This window comes from Polyodon spathula, chromosome 1 (assembly GCF_017654505.1).
Source record: "Polyodon spathula isolate WHYD16114869_AA chromosome 1, ASM1765450v1, whole genome shotgun sequence".
NCBI classification, from domain to species: Eukaryota; Metazoa; Chordata; class Actinopteri; order Acipenseriformes; family Polyodontidae; genus Polyodon; species Polyodon spathula.
In genome coordinates this window covers 7,944,255-7,964,034 of record NC_054534.1, presented here as the reverse complement: position 1 = coordinate 7,964,034, position 19,780 = coordinate 7,944,255, and the positions used below count along the sequence as shown (strand labels likewise).

The window sequence follows — 19,780 nt, the reverse complement described above, 5'->3', positions numbered from 1 at the left end:
GATTCACTATAAATCAGGTCAGCATCATGGTAACATCTGGACACTGCAGAATCTGATTTACTGATATTATTTTCACCCCTGAGTGGTGTTATTAAGGCTGCTTGAATCTTAACAGTTGCTGGTTTGTAATGAATGCATTTGTACTTTATATGCAGTATTGTGAAATAAACAAACAAATAAATAAATAACACCTGTTGCACTTACACTCAGTTGGAGATTCAGGAATACTGCTGAAACTTTCAAAGGCTTTGAGTTTCATTGGTGAACTGGGCTCACCAAGACTCTCCTGTGATTGGCTACTGGAACCACAGGGCTGTGATGTCAGAGTAGCAGTGAGTTTTTCAGCTGAAAAACAAAGCACACATTTAGTGCTGAGCCCCGCCTGTGAGATCAAACTCATGCACTGTATACTGCTGAGCCCTGCCTATAGGATTAAACTCATGCACTGTATACTGCTGAGCCCCACCTGTGAGATCAAACTCATGCACTGCATACTGCTGAGCCCTGCTGTGAGACCAAACTCATGCACTGCATACTGCTGAGCCCTGCTGTGAGACCAAACTCATGCACTGTATACTGCTGAGCCCCGCTTGTGAGATCAAACTCATGCACTGTATACTGCTGAGCCCCGCTTGTGAGATCAAACTCATGCACTGTATACTGCTGAGCCCTGCTGTGAGATCAAACTCATGCACTGTATACTGCTGAGCCCTGCCTGTGAGATCAAACTCATGCACTGTATACTGCTGAGCCCCGCCTGTGAGATCAAACTCATGCACTGTATACTGCTGAGCCCCGCCTGTGAGATCAAACTCATGCACTGTATACTGCTGAGCCCTGCCTGTGAGATCAAACTCATGCACTGTATACTGCTGAGCCCTGCCTGTGAGATCAAACTCATGCACTGTATACTGCTGAGCCCCGCCTGTGAGATCAAACTCATGCACTGTATACTGCTGAGCCCTGCTTGTGAGATCAAACTCATGCACTGTATACTGCTGAGCCCTGCCTGTGAGATCAAACTCATGCACTGTATACTGCTGAGCCCCGCTTGTGAGATCAAACTCATGCACTGTATACTGCTGAGCCCCGCCTGTGAGATCAAACTCATGCACTGTATACTGCTGAGCCCCGCCTGTGAGATCAAACTCATGCACTGCATACTGCTGAGCCCTGCCTGTGAGACCAAACTCATGCACTGCATACTGCTGAGCCCCGCCTGTGAGATCAAACTCATGCACTGTATACTGCTGAGCCCCGCCTATGGGATCAAACTCATGCACTGTATACTGCTGAGCCCCGCCTGTGAGATCAAACTCATGCACTGCATACTGCTGAGCCCTGCTGTGAGACCAAACTCATGCACTGCATACTGCTGAGCCCTGCTGTGAGACCAAACTCATGCACTGTATACTGCTGAGCCCCGCTTGTGAGATCAAACTCATGCACTGTATACTGCTGAGCCCCGCCTGTGAGATCAAACTCATGCACTGTATACTGCTGAGCCCTGCCTGTGAGATCAAACTCATGCACTGTATACTGCTGAGCCCTGCCTGTGAGATCAAACTCATGCACTGCATACTGCTGAGCCCCGCCTGTGAGATCAAACTCATGCACTGTATACTGCTGAGCCCTGCTGTGAGATCAAACTCATGCACTGTATACTGCTGAGCCCTGCTTGTGAGATCAAACTCATGCACTGTATACTGCTGAGCCCCGCCTGTGAGATCAAACTCATGCACTGTATACTGCTGAGCCCCGCCTGTGAGATCAAACTCATGCACTGTATACTGCTGAGCCCTGCCTGTGAGATCAAACTCATGCACTGTATACTGCTGAGCCCCGCTTGTGAGATCAAACTCATGCACTGTATACTGCTGAGCCCCGCCTGTGAGATCAAACTCATGCACTGTATACTGCTGAGCCCCGCCTGTGAGATCAAACTCATGCACTGCATACTGCTGAGCCCTGCTGTGAGACCAAACTCATGCACTGCATACTGCTGAGCCCCGCCTGTGGGATTAAACTCATGCACTGTATTCTGCTGAGCCCTGCTGTGAGATTAAACTCATGCACTGTATACTGCTGAGCCCCGCCTGTGGGATTAAACTCATGCACTGTATACTGCTGAGCCCTGCCTATGGGATTAAACTCATGCACTGTATACTGCTGAGCCCCGCCTGTGAGATCAAACTCATGCACTGTATACTGCTGAGCCCTGCTGTGAGATCAAACTCATGCACTGTATACTGCTGAGCCCTGCTGTGAGATCAAACTCATGCACTGTATACTGCTGAGCCCTGCTGTGAGATCAAACTCATGCACTGTATACTGCTGAGCCCTGCCTGTGAGATCAAACTCATGCACTGTATACTGCTGAGCCCTGCTGTGAGATCAAACTCATGCACTGTATACTGCTGAGCCCCGCCTGTGGGATCAAACCCATAAGGTTCTGCACAAGTTCCATTCTTTAATTCTTTCTAAACCGATTTGATAAAATGACACATCCAATTCACACACACAGCCCCCTGGTTACAAAAGTTTTTGCTTTTCTTATTTGTTTTAAAATGTAAACCTGACAAATCAAGGAAGACTCTGATTGCAACACTTCTGACGGCAACAGAGATATGAGCATTAAACACAAATAAACACAGACACGGTCTGGCAGTACATTGTGAACAACAGTGCCACTAGGCAGCTGTGACACCGAAATGTGTCAAATAAGCAGTGTTACAGATCCGTTGTGTCTACTTGCAAGTATATCATTAGTGACCCTTAACAAAGCTATCCTAACAAAGTGCTACGTGCTGATCTGAAGCTTGACTGGACATCTCAGAGCTAGACAGTGAAGCAGCTGTGTTGAAACAGCCCTTAGGCATACATGACAGGTTAGAAATGGACCTGAAAGCCCCTCACCCTCTCTGAGTGCTGCTGTTAAAAGCATGGCAGCCTGTGGCACGTCCTCTGGGTCTGGTCTGATCAGTAAGTGTGGCTCCAGCATGGACTCCTGGTGGATGCTCATGCCCGTGAGCTCTGCATAGATCCTCAGCTTGTCTTCCAAACTGTTGCAGATCTGCTGGTCCTGGTTGCTGAGACTCTCTGTCAATGAAGTACAATGCAACTTCAATTTGCATAGCCCCTTTCACAGGGCACAGCAAAACTGTAGAAACTAATTGATTTTTATTTTTGGCTTAACAGTAACTACAGTGCTGTGGTTCTCCTGATTTCTAAAGGGCAAGAAACTCTGAGAGCGGATATGAAAAACCTCAAGCAAACACAACCACACAGCCCAGGGCAGAGAGGATCACTTAGCACAGAGTGAGCAGCAATGTGCTCAATGTGTCCAGCAGGTGTAGTTGGTGGACAGCATAAATGTAGTGCAGTTCAGCTGCTGCAATAGTAGTACAATATGAATAGGGAATGTAGTACTGCAGCCAGTAGGTCAGGACACTGAAAGTCCTTTGTATGCGGGTTAATTCACTTCAGAAAGCGAATGTGCCTGATATATAAAACACAGTCATGATAGACAATCTGAACTAGATGTTAAAAACTAAAATCTATTTGAACATGTGTATTAAAAAAGAACTATGCAGGACTTAATAAGGGTTTGGCCTTAATACTGAAGCTACAAGGAATTTCTTGCAACAAATCAACACTTTTTTTTCACTTAACACTTTCACCCTTTTTCCTGATGCAGTAGAAAGCTGGTTTACCCTGGAGTTTAAGGATCTTCTGTGCCCTGGCCTCAGCGATCCGCCTGTCCTCCTCGGTCTCACTCGTCCGCTCCTCCTCCTCTGGACAGCTTCAGATAGACATACGTGTTACTGCCGTGTAACTGAACACAGCTCAGAATAGACACGCTGATAACACAGGCATCACCATAAACACAACCACCTAATAAGAGGTCCTGACAGTATTTTACATCTCAGTAACTTTCAAGTTTATTTTAAGTTGTCATTCAATTTTCTTTTCCTAAAGTGCATCAGAGAAATGCTTCGCTCCTTTAAAGCGAGAAGTTCTTTCCTGCATTAAAGTGAACCCCTGGGTGTCACTGAGTCTCTCTCCGTGCATGGGGAAGGCTGATGTACAGTGGGGCTCTCTTACCTCTCCACTGCTTCTCGAATGTGTCTCATCCAGCTGTTGCGTTCCTCTTTGGAAGCCGTGTGAATCTCATACATCTCTGGCCCTGCAGATGAAGCGCTGATCAGAAACATCCCTCGCTCCTCGTTGGCTACTTCTCTCACTATTAGCTTCTGCAGAGAGATAACTGGAGGTTTCTGATCCTGGTGAGAAAAGAACAAATAGATACAGAATGAAATAAAAACAGCTTGACTGAAGAAGTGAAAATATATATTTCTCATTATTGGGAATAAACTGGGTAAAGAGCAGCAGTCTGGTAAAAAAAAAAAGCAAGCATGCTTAGTATAAATAGAATATTCAGAGCCATTGGAATTTGTTAAGAAGGGCACTTGTGAAAATACTTTGATCACAATTCTATAACGTCGATAAGTAGAGGCTCACCATGACCAAGGATTCGACACCCGTAACAACGTAAGGAACATGCATACCAACATTCATCACAATCCAAGTTTTCTCTGGCTATAATGTCTTCACATCTATATTCCACAGGGTGAAATATTCTGCTATATCTACACAGTGTAAAGAATGGTTCTCTTTGCTTACCACAGCAGCAAAGATGTATTTTTGGTCTTTCTCCTGCAGGAATATTAGAACGTCAGTCAGAAGTAGAGCCATGATATCTGTGAAAGAAAGGCACCGGTTTGAAACACGAAGCCGACACCACACTTCCTGCTGTATTGGGAGCCTGGGGTCACATAGCTGCTCCAAAACCATGTTAAACATACAGCAATTTATGCTTTTTTACTGGGCTGAGAAAAAATACAGTAAAATACAGCAGCTTTAGATACGACAGGTCATTTTCCAAATGTGAACTGTAGAAAACGATTTTAGTCAAAACCTTTGTCATGGAACTTATTAAGTTTCTTTTAGTGTTTACAAATTGGAACATAGCAAATACACACATTTACCACCAGGGAAACTGACAGAAGTGCTGTCAGAAGCCCTTTGTGAATTCAGTAAATGTGTCTACTTCACTGTGATCTTTTAGTGCTGGATGCAGGTTCAGTGTCAAAGTGCATGGTTACTCTCCTGGGTGACCCACCTTTCAGTCTCCCGGTGGCTGTTTTCCAGTAGACCAGCCCCTCATGCTGCAGAGTGCGGTCCCTGCTCCTCAGGTCCTGCTTCCGGAAAGAGTGACCATTCTTCAGCTTGGCAAGCGTCTTGTTCTCGACCCTGCTCAGGATCTCCAGCAGCTTCTGCTCCTTCTCGTACTCGCTGACCCTCAGGTCCACTGTCGCTATGATATCCTTGATCAGTCCCAGTGCTCTGGTCAGGTCTGCATGCTCCTCTTTGCCTTCTAATCAGATTTTAAGATAACAAGCTATTGAGTAAACAAGGGGTCTGAGAGGGGTTCCCATGGGCAGACAATAAATGGTCCACCCCTAGTCATTCTGTCCTCCTTGAAAATGGTAACATTTTGGGGGGCGACTGCATTGTGACATAGCAGTCTCATTAAACGATTCTGCACATTGTTAAAGAGAAGATTAATGGGGCAATGCAAGCTCACCCCCAGTTCTGTTTCAAGGTTGCTGTACCAATGCTTTTGACAGGACACTGTGCATCTATTTAAAATAGATACCTTACAGCAGCGTGGATCTCTTTCAATTGAATAATGCTAATGAATATCGACCACGGCAGCCAAAACTAACTTTAAACTAGAAATAGTCAAAGTTGAGTATGATGCAGAAAACAATACCTATAAAGAATGTATTTTTGACATTCTGCCTCAAAAATAGGCAGAATGTCAAAAATACAATTTTGAAATGCTGTTATTTTTAGCAGACAAAGGATATAGTGTACCACAGGTATTAACATTCCATCGTATTTTGATCCCTGAGTTTCTGGAGCCCTGTGCAGAGCTGATTTTCTGGAGCCCCTGTGAACCAGCTCACCCTTGGAGTACTGCAAGATCCGCTCCAGCAGGACCGGGTACTTGGTGATGCGCTGTGTGACCAGCAGGATGCACTCTGGGATCTCTCGACGCCGTGCCAGGAAGTTGTTACTTTGTTGCTGTGGACACAAAGATAAAATCGAATGCAGATTACAAATACATATATTAACGTATCTGAGATAAAGATAAGACCAAGGCACAAGCGCAAATGATTTCATTTTCAATTTACTATTAGCGCAGCAGATTTGTATCAAAATCCTATAAATATTTTTTTTTTGCCTGTCCAGAGATAAGCCGTGACAATGTATGACAGAACCTACTTTGATAAAGGCTTGGAATTTCTTATTTTGCTGTTGCAGCTCTTTGAAGAGGTTAACCGCTTCAGTGTGACGACTGCAAAATTCTCCATACACTTGTTTCATCTTCACTGCATTTTCTTCCGAAAACTGTAAAACAACAACAATAATAATAATAATAATAATAATAATAATAATAATAATAATAATAATAATAATAATAATGTGCCTGGTGTATACAGAGCTTCTAATATGTGTGTGTGTTCTATTGTTCCATCATCTTTAATTCATGCATACAGTGTCTTCTTCATCTGACATCTTTAGATAGACTCAAAGGAATTAGGGCTACCTGTATTTTGTATAACTTGAAAATAGAATCACAGAAATTTGCCTGACACTGACAGTTCATCAATTTATGAATAAAAGACAAACTATAGTAGACTCTCGTTATACTGTCACCTTAATAATATCAATGTTAGATCTAAGAACATCTACTAACACAGACCACGGTCTGTATAGAAAAGAAAACACCACAACAGAACCATTAACAGTTTGCTAAACCAATGCATATTACTCTGTACTTTCAGCACAAGTGGTGCGATGCTGAATAATTTCCAATGAAGCATTACAGTATATATGGTGGGAAGAGAGAGTCTGGCAGAACAGCAATCATGTTTTAGTCAAGGAAATCTGCTCTTTGCTATCAGAGGTGTACAAGTAATACAAAAGAAAAGGAGTAGGCATTTTAACTGGCTGTGTAAATAATTGTTATTTTCATTTTTAATTAGGGAAAACAAGAGTGCCACACCATTAATAGTATAGGCGAACTAAGATACATGTCGTGCCAATGCCTCATCTAAAAGGGCAGCACGGTAGAAGAGTTAACTTCACTGTTTGTGTGTACGGGCTCTCCATAGCCCGCCATTCTTACAGTCCTAACATTCAACTGCTTATAACCAGGTTCATTTCTGGACCAACCTCAGTGGAGGAGGCACATAGAATGACAAACACACAAAGATGCTACTGTTCTGTCCTTCAAACACCAAATCCTCATTTATGTCCTAGAAGAAAATAAAAGCTAAGCTTTAAACTATACCCTGTGGTACACAGAGTCCCATTCAGTGGAAATAAGAACAGAATGCACCAGGTTCCCTGTTCACACAGTGTGTATAATTAATAAGCACTGTGTTGCGTGTTCAAAGAAGCTTGCCCTTTTGCTAATCCTCTTAAAAACACATGCAGAGGACACTGAAGAAGGCACAAGTGGAAATCGTTTGCCTGCCTGACCTAGCTTCTTATAGTTTTTCTTGACAATAAAAATCGCACTTGCTTTTCTTTTACACTTGCAAGTATTTTTTGTCACACACGAGCAGCGTTAAGGATCCGGATTTTTACGTCTTACGTAAAAAAGATTCAAGCTGCAGTGAAAATGTGTGACTTGCAAGATGATACTGATTTAACAAAAGCTACAGCTTGCACACTGACCGCAGACCTCTAAGAGAGAGGCTTGCTTAGATCAGAGAGCATGGTGATCGAAGATGAGCAGCCTGCCAGTTAATCTCAGTACTCCAGACCCTCACCATCCAAATCTATATCCCTAGCACAGAATGTGACTTCATTAGCATAATGAATTCAATAATGTCATTTATTCCATTAATTTAATGAAATGATTACGGGTCTCAAAGCTGATGCATTTTGATGTAATATTAGAACTGAAACACTAAAATATGCATGTTCTTTTGTTTTTGCAATCCATATTTTATTAAGACATCAGTATAAATAGTGGCAAGTGTGTAGTGAATCCATCATGCATCGTGCTTGCATTAATGCTAGCATTCCTTTAATGATTTTCCATTCCCTTTTGGCACTCTTAACGAGAGGCAGTCACAACAAGAACTGATTTGTATTCCGGATATGAAATCAAGAACTTCCATGATTTTCTGGGGATGGTAAAAACATGGATCATCTCTTACTATTTGACCTACAGAATCAGAAGGCCTGCATGGCTGCAGTTAGCGTGTGGGATAACATTGTTTGTGCATAAACACATGTATTTTTTTATTTGAAATGGTACCATAACCATGAACTGTTCAAGTCAAGTAAGCCGGTCAAGTCACCCTGAAGGTCAACAGCACTGCCCTCGGATGCCCAGGACTTCAAGGGGCGGTGGAGTGCAGTCCATGCTCTCCCAGGCTTTCTTGCTAACTCTCTGCTGGAATGAGGCTTACTTGGTGCACCAGGATGTCCCCGATGCGGTGGATGAGGAAGTTCCTGTCACTGTCCTCCTGGGCGCAGTCATGCTGTCGTCCTTTCATGGCCCTGAAGAAGCTGCTGTGCATGTGCAGCAGCTCGTCCAGGCAGGGGAAGATCCTGGCCACAGTGCAGGGATCCAGCTGCACCTCCTCCCTCATGCCTTTCCTGAAGACCTCCGACATGATCAGCAGAGTCTGGATGTGGTGCATTTCTGTTTGCATCAGTTCTGAGTAATGAAGCAAGACAGCGTTATTCATATACGGTAAAACACCTCAAGATCGGTCACTTAATATCCTTTATATACCTACCTGCATGAAAACCTCATAACACTGTGACTCTGCTTAAATAAATGCCTATTTTCCTCAAATTTTTACTCCCACTTCAATTAAGAACCTCATGTGTTAACCTCACGCTAATGTTAAATATGCAGTGCAATGAATGTATTGTCTTTCCCCTGGGGAAAAAAAGTTAGAGCATTTGTGGCAGTGCGATTGCCCTGCACAGTGGTAAATTAGTGTTGGTGTGGTTTATATGTGGGAATGGGTTTATTGTGTATTGTTTTGGAGTTGATTAGTTTGATTGTATTATTGTTTACAGACGGGCGCTCGATTGAGACTTGCTGCCTGCTATGTTTGGTTGAGGGAAGGGCAGCAAGTGATTGGCTGTGCTGGTCCTCAATCAGCACGTGGGCGGGTCTCGACCGAGTGTCCGTCAGTTTAAAAACATCCGCGGGAGATTGCTCGGGGCTGCTGCAAGGCCTGCCGTTTTCACGGCACCTTTTGAGTTATAGTTTGGGGTATTGTGTTTTATTTTGCACTTTTTGTACGGTTTACTGTATTTGTCCTCTGTGCGTTACCATCGCTGGTAACGTCACATGACCGCCTTTATTTTACTTTCGTTTTCTGTTTTTGTTAATAAATCCTGCGCGCCTGTGCCGGCGTTTCAACACCAAACCTCTGTCTCTCTGTATGCTTGAACAGCGGCGACCCACACGCGTGACTCGAGGAAGACCCTGTCACAGCATTTTTAAAGGGAAAACAAATTGTTCCTGTTCAACTGTAAAGTTGCAAGCTGTGTGCTAGACCAAAACTTAGTACATCTCACACTCAAAAATGTACTCATATATTTAGAATACATCGCCAGGCTCTAAGATGTTTAATACTATTTTTTGTTTGATTACAATTTTTTTTTTTAAGGATGATAATGACCGAAGCAACAAAACGGCAATGTTGTGGAGTTACTTGTTTATTTCATGTGCCGAAATAAGTTGAGAAATTCAGTTCTAATTGTACAGTGGGAGCCATATTCTGGAACCGCTGTACTGGTGTAACCCCCCCATACCCCAATGAGATTATACCCGGGTAGATTCTGGGGCCTCTACCCCACCTACAAGGAGGAAATACTATTAAACAACAACACATAATTCAAACATGAAACCTTTGCTAAACTGATATCGTTGTATGAATTACTGTGAGATAGCATAATAATACAATAGTCTGTTTTGAAATTCCCAGAATAAAATGCATCTGGAATATACTTTATTGTCATGATATATTTTATGTATTTATTTATTTGTTTATTTATTTATTTGCAGTTATACCTATTTTAAATGTTCAGCTTCTGTTAATTAATTGGTTAATTTGGTGGATTAAATATTGTAAGAGGTTTTCCACATGTTTAAATAACATAGTTTTTTGTGGTTCAGTGTGCCCACATTAGAATTACTCTTTACTTCATCTATATCTATGTGCAAGTATGTATGCGTATATATCAAACATGGCCTGTAAATTGTTAGATGTTATTGCCTTCAGTTTTATTTTTAATATATTTACATATATTTAATACATTTCCCCACTATAATTTAAATATATTCTAGAGTATATTTACAATATACTACATTTTAGGTACATTTTAAATATATACTACAACACATTTTAACTAAATGTTAAATACATTTATGAATAAAGTTTCTCTGCTATATTTAAATATATTCTACAGTATAGTATAGGACCTAATACTGGTGGGGTAGATTCTGGGAGGAGGGGGTAGATACTGGAAGACACCAGAATCTACCCAGGGATAATCTGGGGAGGGAGGTTTGATTTTCAGAGGTTAGTGTGTTGTAACATTTGTTTAATTGAATGTATTGTATATGTATTTACTGTATAATCGTAAATCTCGAAAAACTACTCACTTCTAAATCTTTTGTAGTCATTTTTGTATTACTTTAGTATAAATACATGTTAATTTGGATTCATATGTTGTTTTTTTCTGACTTTATGTGAACGAAAGGACACACATTTGCCCGTTTTCCCATAGGAAATAGTGATATTTTGAAATATCACTGTCCTGGTCACAAAAGCAAAGTTTGTGGGGAATAATAGCCATTTTCTATACTCTTGAGGCATAAGCAATTAGGAAATAACACTTACTACCCAGGAACAAAAAAAATAAAAAAATAAAAAATTGTTACCCAGTGTTATTATTGTCTCAGTACAACCACAAGAAAAGGTTGCTCCATAAATAAGCTGCTCACTGACTCACCATAAATAACGTCCTGCCTTTTAATCACATGTTTCTCCTGCTTGCTGCAGAACTTCTGGTCTACGGCCAGACTCCAGGACTCTGCTTCGTACTCCGCTGAATCTGCACCCAGGTCAGTTCGCAAGGGGGCATCAACGGTGTCTGTGCAAGAAGAACAGTGTGCCAGGATTATCAGGGTTTACTGCTCAAATAGAAACCACTGCCTCAGATAAGCGAGAGCTGTCAAAATATGTCAAGAGTAGCATGTTAGTCACAATTGATGCAAACACAGGTGCAACACCATAGTGATATATTGTTGATCACATTTCTATTCTTTATTATTTAAAAAGAACAATGTTAAAAATAGAGTGAGGTTTCAGCAAAACGGCCTTCATCAAGCTGTCAAACACGTAACTGTCACCCCCCCCACACCCACACACACACACACGGTACTCCATTGATTTGTATACAATGTCTCTGCCGATATCTTTTGAAAACAAACCCTGACATCTCTATAAGCCTTGCACTTTTTAAACTATTAGACAAAATATTTACAGAAAACTTAAAAACATGTATTATTATTACTTGATACTTTTAATGTCTGTCTGCTCATGATCCAATAATTTGTATTAAAGCCAAAGCTCCTTATGTCTTTAACATTCTTCTGACACAGATGAGAATTTGCCACAGGGTGACACCTAAGCGGTGTGAAGACAACAATACTGATTGCTTCACCTAAATGTCACTCCATGGCTGTGCTTGGATTTAAACAACAACAATACAAATCCTATCTCACCATCTACTGCATACGAATCAGTGGAGGGTGAAGTCCCCATCAACTGAAGTGTCTCTTCAGACTGGGATTGGCCCCTCCAGCTGGCACTGTCCCCATCTGAATCCATCTCCTCATTCAGCCTAATGAGACAGCACAAGCACACCAGGGTTCAGCACATTCTCAGAGACAGCCCTATTCACTTCCACTTCCTTCTAAATCGCTCTCTCTTCCTACCTCAACTGGTCTGTGGTTTCAGGAGACCTCCCCAACGCTGCCATGTGCAATTGCCTTCCAGTAATTACCACTCATACGACTGGAGGGGTTATTTCAATAAAAATAAGAATACTAATCTAATAAATAAGCATTCGTAAGTCTGGAAGTTTGATTTGATAGTGCTACCAAACATGGTGCCCTACCGCTCCATGCTGACAGCTGACATGCTCTTGGAGATGTGGAGGCCCTGGTGGGACGGGTCTCGCCTCCCGTCCCACGATGTCCCCACAGGGAGGGATGAAGTTCCGTTGATCGCTGGGTCAGGTGGACACGAGATTTCTCTGACTGCTGAAGCTGTAGAAAAGGGCATTTAAAACTGTGTCAGCATGGCCCACGTATTCAAAATGAATTGGATATTTGTATTGGGGAGGGACCCAATTTGTAGATAAGGTGTGACGGGGTACACCCCGCCCCTGTGTATATTATATTATTTGTTGTATTATTATTTAAAATGTATGGTTTAGTGTGATAAAAACTGCTTTATTGTTATTATTGTTTGACAGCCTGGATGGGATTAAAATGCCCCATCCAGATAAAATCATGAGGATGCCTGCTCAACAGCGAGTGCTTATTGACAAACTGGCTGTTGACCATGCGTATGATAAAACCCATGCCAAATGTGGTCGAGGGATAAACTAGGCAACTGATAGCCAGTTAATCCCTCAACCACAATCTAAAAGCCTGCAGCTTGGCTGAACTTGGTTTGTGTGTTCAGAGGCAGAACGAGAGTCGCGAGGTAAAGCAAAATAATCCAGAGAGAAAGACCAATAACAATTGCTACGCGTGCTGGTTCTACTCTAGCGTCATACTTGTTTGGTTCCATGTTCTGTTTTGTTTGTTTGTTTTGGCTACTGTGCCGTTTTGTTTTGTGAAGTGTTTTGGCCACTGTGTCATTTTGTTTTGTAAACCTTTCGATTTATAATAAACTGGTGCAACAGCGCACTCACTCACAAAACTGTTTGCGATACTTCCTGGTCTAACGTCACCACAGAGCCTATCCGTGACGAGAGGTAGCATCGTGACGAGAGGTGACATATATATAATATATATATATATTATATATATCTATATATATATATCTATACCTTCTATATATATATGATATCTTTCTTTCTCTTCTAGACACATTCTCTTCTAGAACACTGTGGATGACAAGTAAAGTATGACTTACACTGTGGGGAAGATGCTGGCTTGTTCTTGGCTGCCACTGTGTATTTATCCAGTTTCTGCTTAAACACAAATGAACATAATTCAAAATTAGGCTGGCTGAAAGAGGGGACTAAAATCTCCAGATGCGATTCAGGTCACACTGTACAATGAAAGCCAGTCAAGCAAACAGACTGTGAGGCTAGTCCCTTCATCCTACCCTCTACATGTTGCTGTGCCAATGTGAACCCACAGAAGACCGGTCTGTCTCCATGCCCAGGACAGTAAAAGTTCCTCATTTTTTACAGGACCACATAGGTCCTCAACAAGCAATTTTGCAGATAGAGGGGATTTTACCTTGAGACATGGTGTCGTAGAATCTCTGCAGCCTTTATGGACACTGATCGCACAGTCTGAGAAGAAAACACATTTAAAAAAGCAGGTAAGGAAAGGCATATTATCATGACCCTTGAAGTACTAAAGCAATTCAAACATTATGACAAAGACCTATGTATTCTGTCATTCACCTGTAATTAATAAGACAAAAAAAATCAAAATAAATAAATAAATAAATATGTTGCTTTATGTAACGCTATTCAATCAAGTTTGAGGTCAAAGGGGGGCACACACTGACCACACCCATGCATAAACAGATCCATGCACATACCGTACATATACACACTGTGCCTCTGGAAAGTTTGAATGTCGCCACAGTTCATAGAAATAATGCAGGTATTAAGTCCTTTTATTGGGGTTTTTTTTGTTTGTTTTTTTATCCCTGAAATCATTTTTCATAGAAATTGATTCCACATGCAATCTGCTAATATGCTATATTGTTTATAAAGGTTTACCCTTTTAAAAATCCTGGCTGTTCACATAGTGTGTTGAAATACCCCACTTCAAGTGTTTATTGAATGCCCTGTGATTTGCACAGTGAGCGGTAGTGAGATTTTATTTCCATTGCTGTTCGTGTAGACCTGGGTCAGTGCCACAGCACTGTTATCTATTCCAAACTAAACATGTTATAATAATGTTGGAATTTAACCCTCTCGATTCTGTCCCACCGAATTAACCACACTGACCAAATAATCATCAGTTACTCACTTCATCATAAAAATTCAAACATGTGGACCCCGCTGCTAAACTTTCAGCTTCAACTTAACCTTAATGCACTGTTCTTTGACATTTTTGTAAAAACAACTACTGTACAATTAATACCCACTGAAACACTGCAAGAGCTCTTTCCCAATGGCAGGCTTGTCACAGACCAAACACAACGTCAGCCCTGAGCACGATCCCGTTATGAACTGGTGTCCATTGACCAACCTGTCCTTTCCTTCTTTGTCCTTATTTTTTCCCTGGAAAACAAATGAAAAAAATAAATCTAATGACAATATAAAACAAAACACTTTAACTTGCTAGCAGTACATACTAGTCTTTTATAAAGCAAAGAGAAAGCTAAATATATTAAAACCTCTCCAATAACAGACACTCACATCAAATAAATACAGTTGAAAGAGAAGCTTTTTAAAGATTAAACGAGGCAGCTAGTTTGGTCTTTGCCTTCATTACCCTGTTTTGTGCGTGTTCTCGATACACAGCAAACAAACTTCCTGGTAACCATACTTGCACTGTGGCTCCAGCCAGTTAATGATTATAGAGAAAGGGAAAGATCCAGTGCAGTGACATAGTTCTCCCACACAGTGTTCAGAAAAGCTGTTTCACACAGTTATAGATACAATCCATGTGCACAACAATGAATTAACCCTACTACAAAACACTGATCACTATCAGTGCTACTATTCACTACTATTCCTTTTCACGTGACTGGTTCATTTCTTTCAAATGGATGGATTAATAATACCAGTGAGAGGTGGGCAACCGTTTACAAAAAACATTAATCCAGGCCTCTAGAGAGCTGCTACTGCATTAACCATCTCTTTGCCCTCAGAAATGTTGAAATTGAAAGGTCTTCCTTTGAGTCTGTAGCTGCTATAGCAGCATGGAGTTAGTACTGGGACATTTCCAGCAGTGAACCAAGGGGACATTGGGAGGATTTCAGGAGACCTGTTACTAATACCAGTGTGCAGGAGTACAGGATTAGACCCATTCTCTCTTATTGGAGATCTGAATGTCTAGTGGTAGTAACGTTTGCTGTAAACTCAAACCAGGAGTGTCGCGAGACACTATTTGTTACTGAATGGAAAGAATTGCATTGTATGATTGGTAGAATGCATTTAAATGTTAACATTATATATTGACTGGGTAATATTTAACAGCAACAACAATGAGACTATTGAATTTAGTTACACTACCCAAGTACTGTACCATGAAATCAATGAACATCCCGGGTTAGTGCAATAATCATTCCTCTGGGAATCCTGCCACTTGTCATTGCCTGGTTTATTCAGAGCAGCACCTGCTTTCATTCTTACCTTGTTCTTGTTCCTTGTGCTAGACATTCTGCTTTTTAAGAAGCTGATAGTGCGACTAACTTTGAATTTCTCCGATTCACATTTGGAAGGGATAATGTATTTATCCCACTCCTCTTCTTCAATTCTGTTGGGCAAATAAGGAACAGTCACAAAATGAAAGAATGCACATGGAATTACCTACAGTACAACTGGACTGGATTAAAAAAGAATCTCCTTCAATTCACTTTACAAAGCTGTGCTTTACAATATATATTAACTGAGACGGAATATGACAAATCACATTATGGAACAGTTTCATGAATTTCTAAGGTCTTCTTCAGGGGAATATCACAGAAAACCTAAATGATCCCATTTACTGTATGAGGAACTATTTCTCCCCTTGACATTTCTTGAACATAACCAGCGATTGCTTTCGCTAGTCAACCGACACAAAACATATTCTCAAATCAGCTGCTTTGTGTGATCGAAATGAAGGTTATCACATTAAGAGGTTTTCGCTGTACTACTTTTCAGCAATTAAAAAATAATGGACTGTCACTTCTGTTTCTACATTCCAACAGAAACAAGGCTACCAGTTAGTACAGACAGTTAGATTCTGTGTTCTACACAGCAAACGGCAGTGAGGCATACAAAGTAGTATGTGTCTGGAAGATGCATTACATGGCAACAGTGTAAGAATGAAAAACTCCTGCTTAGCCATAGCAGACCAATCTTAAAGCTTTACAGGTCTAGGAAAACAATAACTGCACTCAAACCCTCAGACCACCCTCACACTAGACATGTAGGACAGATAACTCCTTTCAAAACAGCAGACCAATAAACTAATCTAATACACCAAGCACGGTCTTTGTTCCAACCATTCTTAATTTTTAATTGAACCAATTAACCCTCTGAAAGCAGGGAACTACTTCATAATACCTGTTAACCCTGGTGTAGAAAAGCCCTCCACAGTCGGAGTTACCCATCCCTGTAATACACCCATACAAATTATAAACTTATGTCTGTTTTCTTATTAAAGTATCTATGTGCAGTATAATAAAGTACTGACTTGGCTATCCTGGGGTAGACTTTCTATCAAGCACACTCTGATGCAATCTGGTCCAGGTATTGTGAAGGCAGCATGGCTACAGCAGGAGCTCTTCTTACAGTTAGCACTAAATAGGGAGGGAGGGGTGTGCTGAGCTGGGTTACGAAGTTATAGCCAGTGGAATGGGTTAATGTGGTTAATAGCACGTGGCTTGCTGGCCCTACGCATGCATGTGGCTGTAGAAGGGGGCTATACCACGTACTCCTTGAGGAACTCCGAGAGAGTGAGGTGCTGCAGGGACTCTGCCAGCTCCGGACTGCCCCCCTCCTCTGCTGACTGAGCTCTTTTACAGGAATTTAACTCCCTACAGAAAACAACACATGACCTAACGTTCGACTGCAGGAAACAACACGGCGTGCAACCTGACAAATACAGCTCTCACACATCACCAAACACCTGGTAGAGTTTTGATTGTATGTGTATTAAAAAGTGCATTCACCTGTATATTAAAAGCTCTTTACAGAACTGTTTTAGGTTGTCTCATAACCACTGTGTAGTCGAAGATTGTTTTTTTTAATATATATATATATATATATATATATATATATATATATATATATATATATATATATATATATACAGTAATGTCATACTAATCTCAATGTCAATGGAGGACAACCTTCAGTACTTAACCTCATGTTTCATGAATTTTTTCGCAACCAGGTATTTTGATTTTAAAATATAATTTAGGGATGCAATATGACAACAGCTAATTCAGACCTTGTAAATTCATCCCTGGTTCACCGGGACCCCTTCTTGACTTCCTCGTGTCACTGCACATCCTATTTGAACCTGGATCACAATAATTATTCAATGACACCAGGAAGACCAAGTGTGAACCAAATTCCCAAGTTTGAAATAGCTTTTCTTGCATTGCCTCTAAATATTCAGCTCTATTCGGTTGAGCTTAACAGTGGAGAATCAAAATACCGATTTTAATATTAAAAATAAGTACAGCCCTGACGTTTTACATACGTTCACATTTTAACACTCCCTGGTTTAATGGCAGCAGTATATTGTTCAGCCACCCTTTAGTTGAACTGACCAATATGGTTCAAAATTTGAAAACTTGATTGCTTTGTAGCATTGCTTTCAGATTCCAAACAGATCAACGAAATGAAAGGTGCAGCACGAAATGTAAGATTTGATAAACAGCTTTGTGGGCTTTAGCTTCAGTATAACTGGAAGCACTGCAATGCAATGCAGTGCCAGGTACTGCACTAACACACAACAACGAACTTGCACTGTGTTTCTGCTTGTGTTTATACAGCAGGTACACAGCTCACAGTAACAGAGATCAAAGCTCTCCTTGGGAGCCCAGCAGAGTCCATAGAACTACAAGATGGGAACTGAGATTGCTAATGTTACTCAAGGCTAGTTGTATTCACACTGAAAGCTGTCCCCTGGTCCCCTTCTCCGATTCTTATTTGTATTTTATGACAGCCAGGATAAACCAATGGTTTGTGACAGCTGTTAGGGCTTCAAAGGCTGTGACTGTTGAATAAACCTTGCTGGTGAGAGCGGTGAGAGGGAAAGGTTCCACTTCAAGCCAGATTTGTGAAACCATTATTATTTTACACTGAGCGGACATGCTACAAGGGAAAGCAGTCAAGACCTTTTTATCAAAATGAAAAGAGAGGACATCATACCCTTTATCTTTAGATAAAAATCAGAATTAAACAAGCTGCAGCGGCACAATGAACCCATCGAGGTATTTACAATGTGTAAATGGCTAGGGGTTGAAACAAAGCTGGGAACAGATGAAGCACTTAAGCCAAAGGGACACTAGTCTACACGTTGAGAGAAAAATGTAGAAAGGGAAACTTTTTTTTGTAGAAAGTGACGTGTAAGCTACATGTTTCAGGCAACTTTGTTGCAAGTAACTGTTTCAAAGGACTGCTGATTTTGTAGAAGCATCAGTACATCATAGAATAAATCAGCCAATGAAAGTGTAAAAAGTCATGTGACTAGCTTTGCTGGCAAAAAAAAAAAAAACCTAAGAAAAATGTCGGAGAACATGAATGTGAAGTTAGAGTGGGATATTGTGAGAGAGACAATATCTCTCACAATAGGGGTGCTTTTTTTCAATTTTTATTTTCTTTTTTAAAGGTGTAAATAAGTGTTAATTGTTCTATTCCTGGTAGTTAACGACCAGTTTGTCAGTAACGGCATGAGATGTAGTGAAGCGGCATTAAAGTCAACAAAATTATTAACACTGTATTCCTTGAAAAAAATGATTTACTATCATGAACTGTTTTAAACATAATAACAAAGGCCGGATTGGTACCGATGCTGAAGCAGTTTGCTGGCGAAAATTATGTGGACACTAAAAACATTAACATACTTTTTCATAGGAAAATATCTACATACTGTAGAACAGTATCCCCTGAAATCTGAAGCAGCAATGTAGAAGCAACAGCTTAGAAGAAACGGCTTTCATTCTACATTTTCTAGCAACATGTAGACTAGACTCCCATTGGCTTTAGTTTCCAGGTTCTCAGGACTTGCCAAGCCAACATGTTTAGAAATCCTATCCCTCAGCAGTCATTGATTTTGTATGGATGACTAATGAGACAGGTTGACCAATTCATTTTGTTCACTGCACTAAAGATTACAAGGTGACGCAAAGATTCAGCATGTTTTATGATTAAAAAAGGACTGTGATTGACTGATGTAGTGACAGATTGGAGCTGATTGCGATCACATATTTCATGAAATCATCTTTATTCATCTATTTACCAAACAATGACAAAAATGAAACTAACCCTTTTGTTCTGCATTAGTTACCCAACCATTTGATGGAATATTTATTTATCACATTATTTCTGACGCTCATTAGTGGGGATGAACACAGTGTGGATGAATGAAACAGTACTTTGCTTATATCGGGTTTAATAAAGTTATCAATCATAAGTAAGTTAAACAGTGGAACTGGAATGTATTGAAATGTTAGTTTGAATT

The 19,780-nt window shown here is 40.8% G+C and overlaps 1 protein-coding gene across 7 annotated transcripts in view; it reads right to left on the bottom strand.

Annotated features, from left to right (window-relative positions):
- The window catches only part of LOC121313385 (rho guanine nucleotide exchange factor 28-like), a 112,950-nt gene that overhangs the window by 12,733 nt on the left and 80,437 nt on the right, over window positions 1–19,780 (bottom strand). For 6 of the 7 annotated variants that reach the window (XM_041245862.1, XM_041245880.1, XM_041245889.1 and 3 more), the window contains 16 exons: window positions 15,733–15,856; window positions 14,520–14,655; window positions 13,655–13,710; window positions 13,323–13,380; window positions 12,295–12,445; window positions 11,900–12,018; window positions 11,125–11,265; window positions 8,556–8,806; window positions 6,352–6,477; window positions 6,033–6,150; window positions 5,183–5,437; window positions 4,684–4,760; window positions 4,105–4,283; window positions 3,714–3,802; window positions 2,917–3,099; window positions 205–345 (listed from right to left, as the gene is read on the bottom strand). In XM_041245862.1, the coding sequence (XP_041101796.1) occupies window positions 205–345; window positions 2,917–3,099; window positions 3,714–3,802; window positions 4,105–4,283; window positions 4,684–4,760; window positions 5,183–5,437; window positions 6,033–6,150; window positions 6,352–6,477; window positions 8,556–8,806; window positions 11,125–11,265; window positions 11,900–12,018; window positions 12,295–12,445; window positions 13,323–13,380; window positions 13,655–13,710; window positions 14,520–14,655; window positions 15,733–15,856 (2,204 nt within the window). The remainder of the gene's footprint in view (window positions 1–204; window positions 346–2,916; window positions 3,100–3,713; window positions 3,803–4,104; window positions 4,284–4,683; window positions 4,761–5,182; window positions 5,438–6,032; window positions 6,151–6,351; window positions 6,478–8,555; window positions 8,807–11,124; window positions 11,266–11,899; window positions 12,019–12,294; window positions 12,446–13,322; window positions 13,381–13,654; window positions 13,711–14,519; window positions 14,656–15,732; window positions 15,857–19,780) is intronic. The other variant, XM_041245871.1, reaches the window with a different exon arrangement.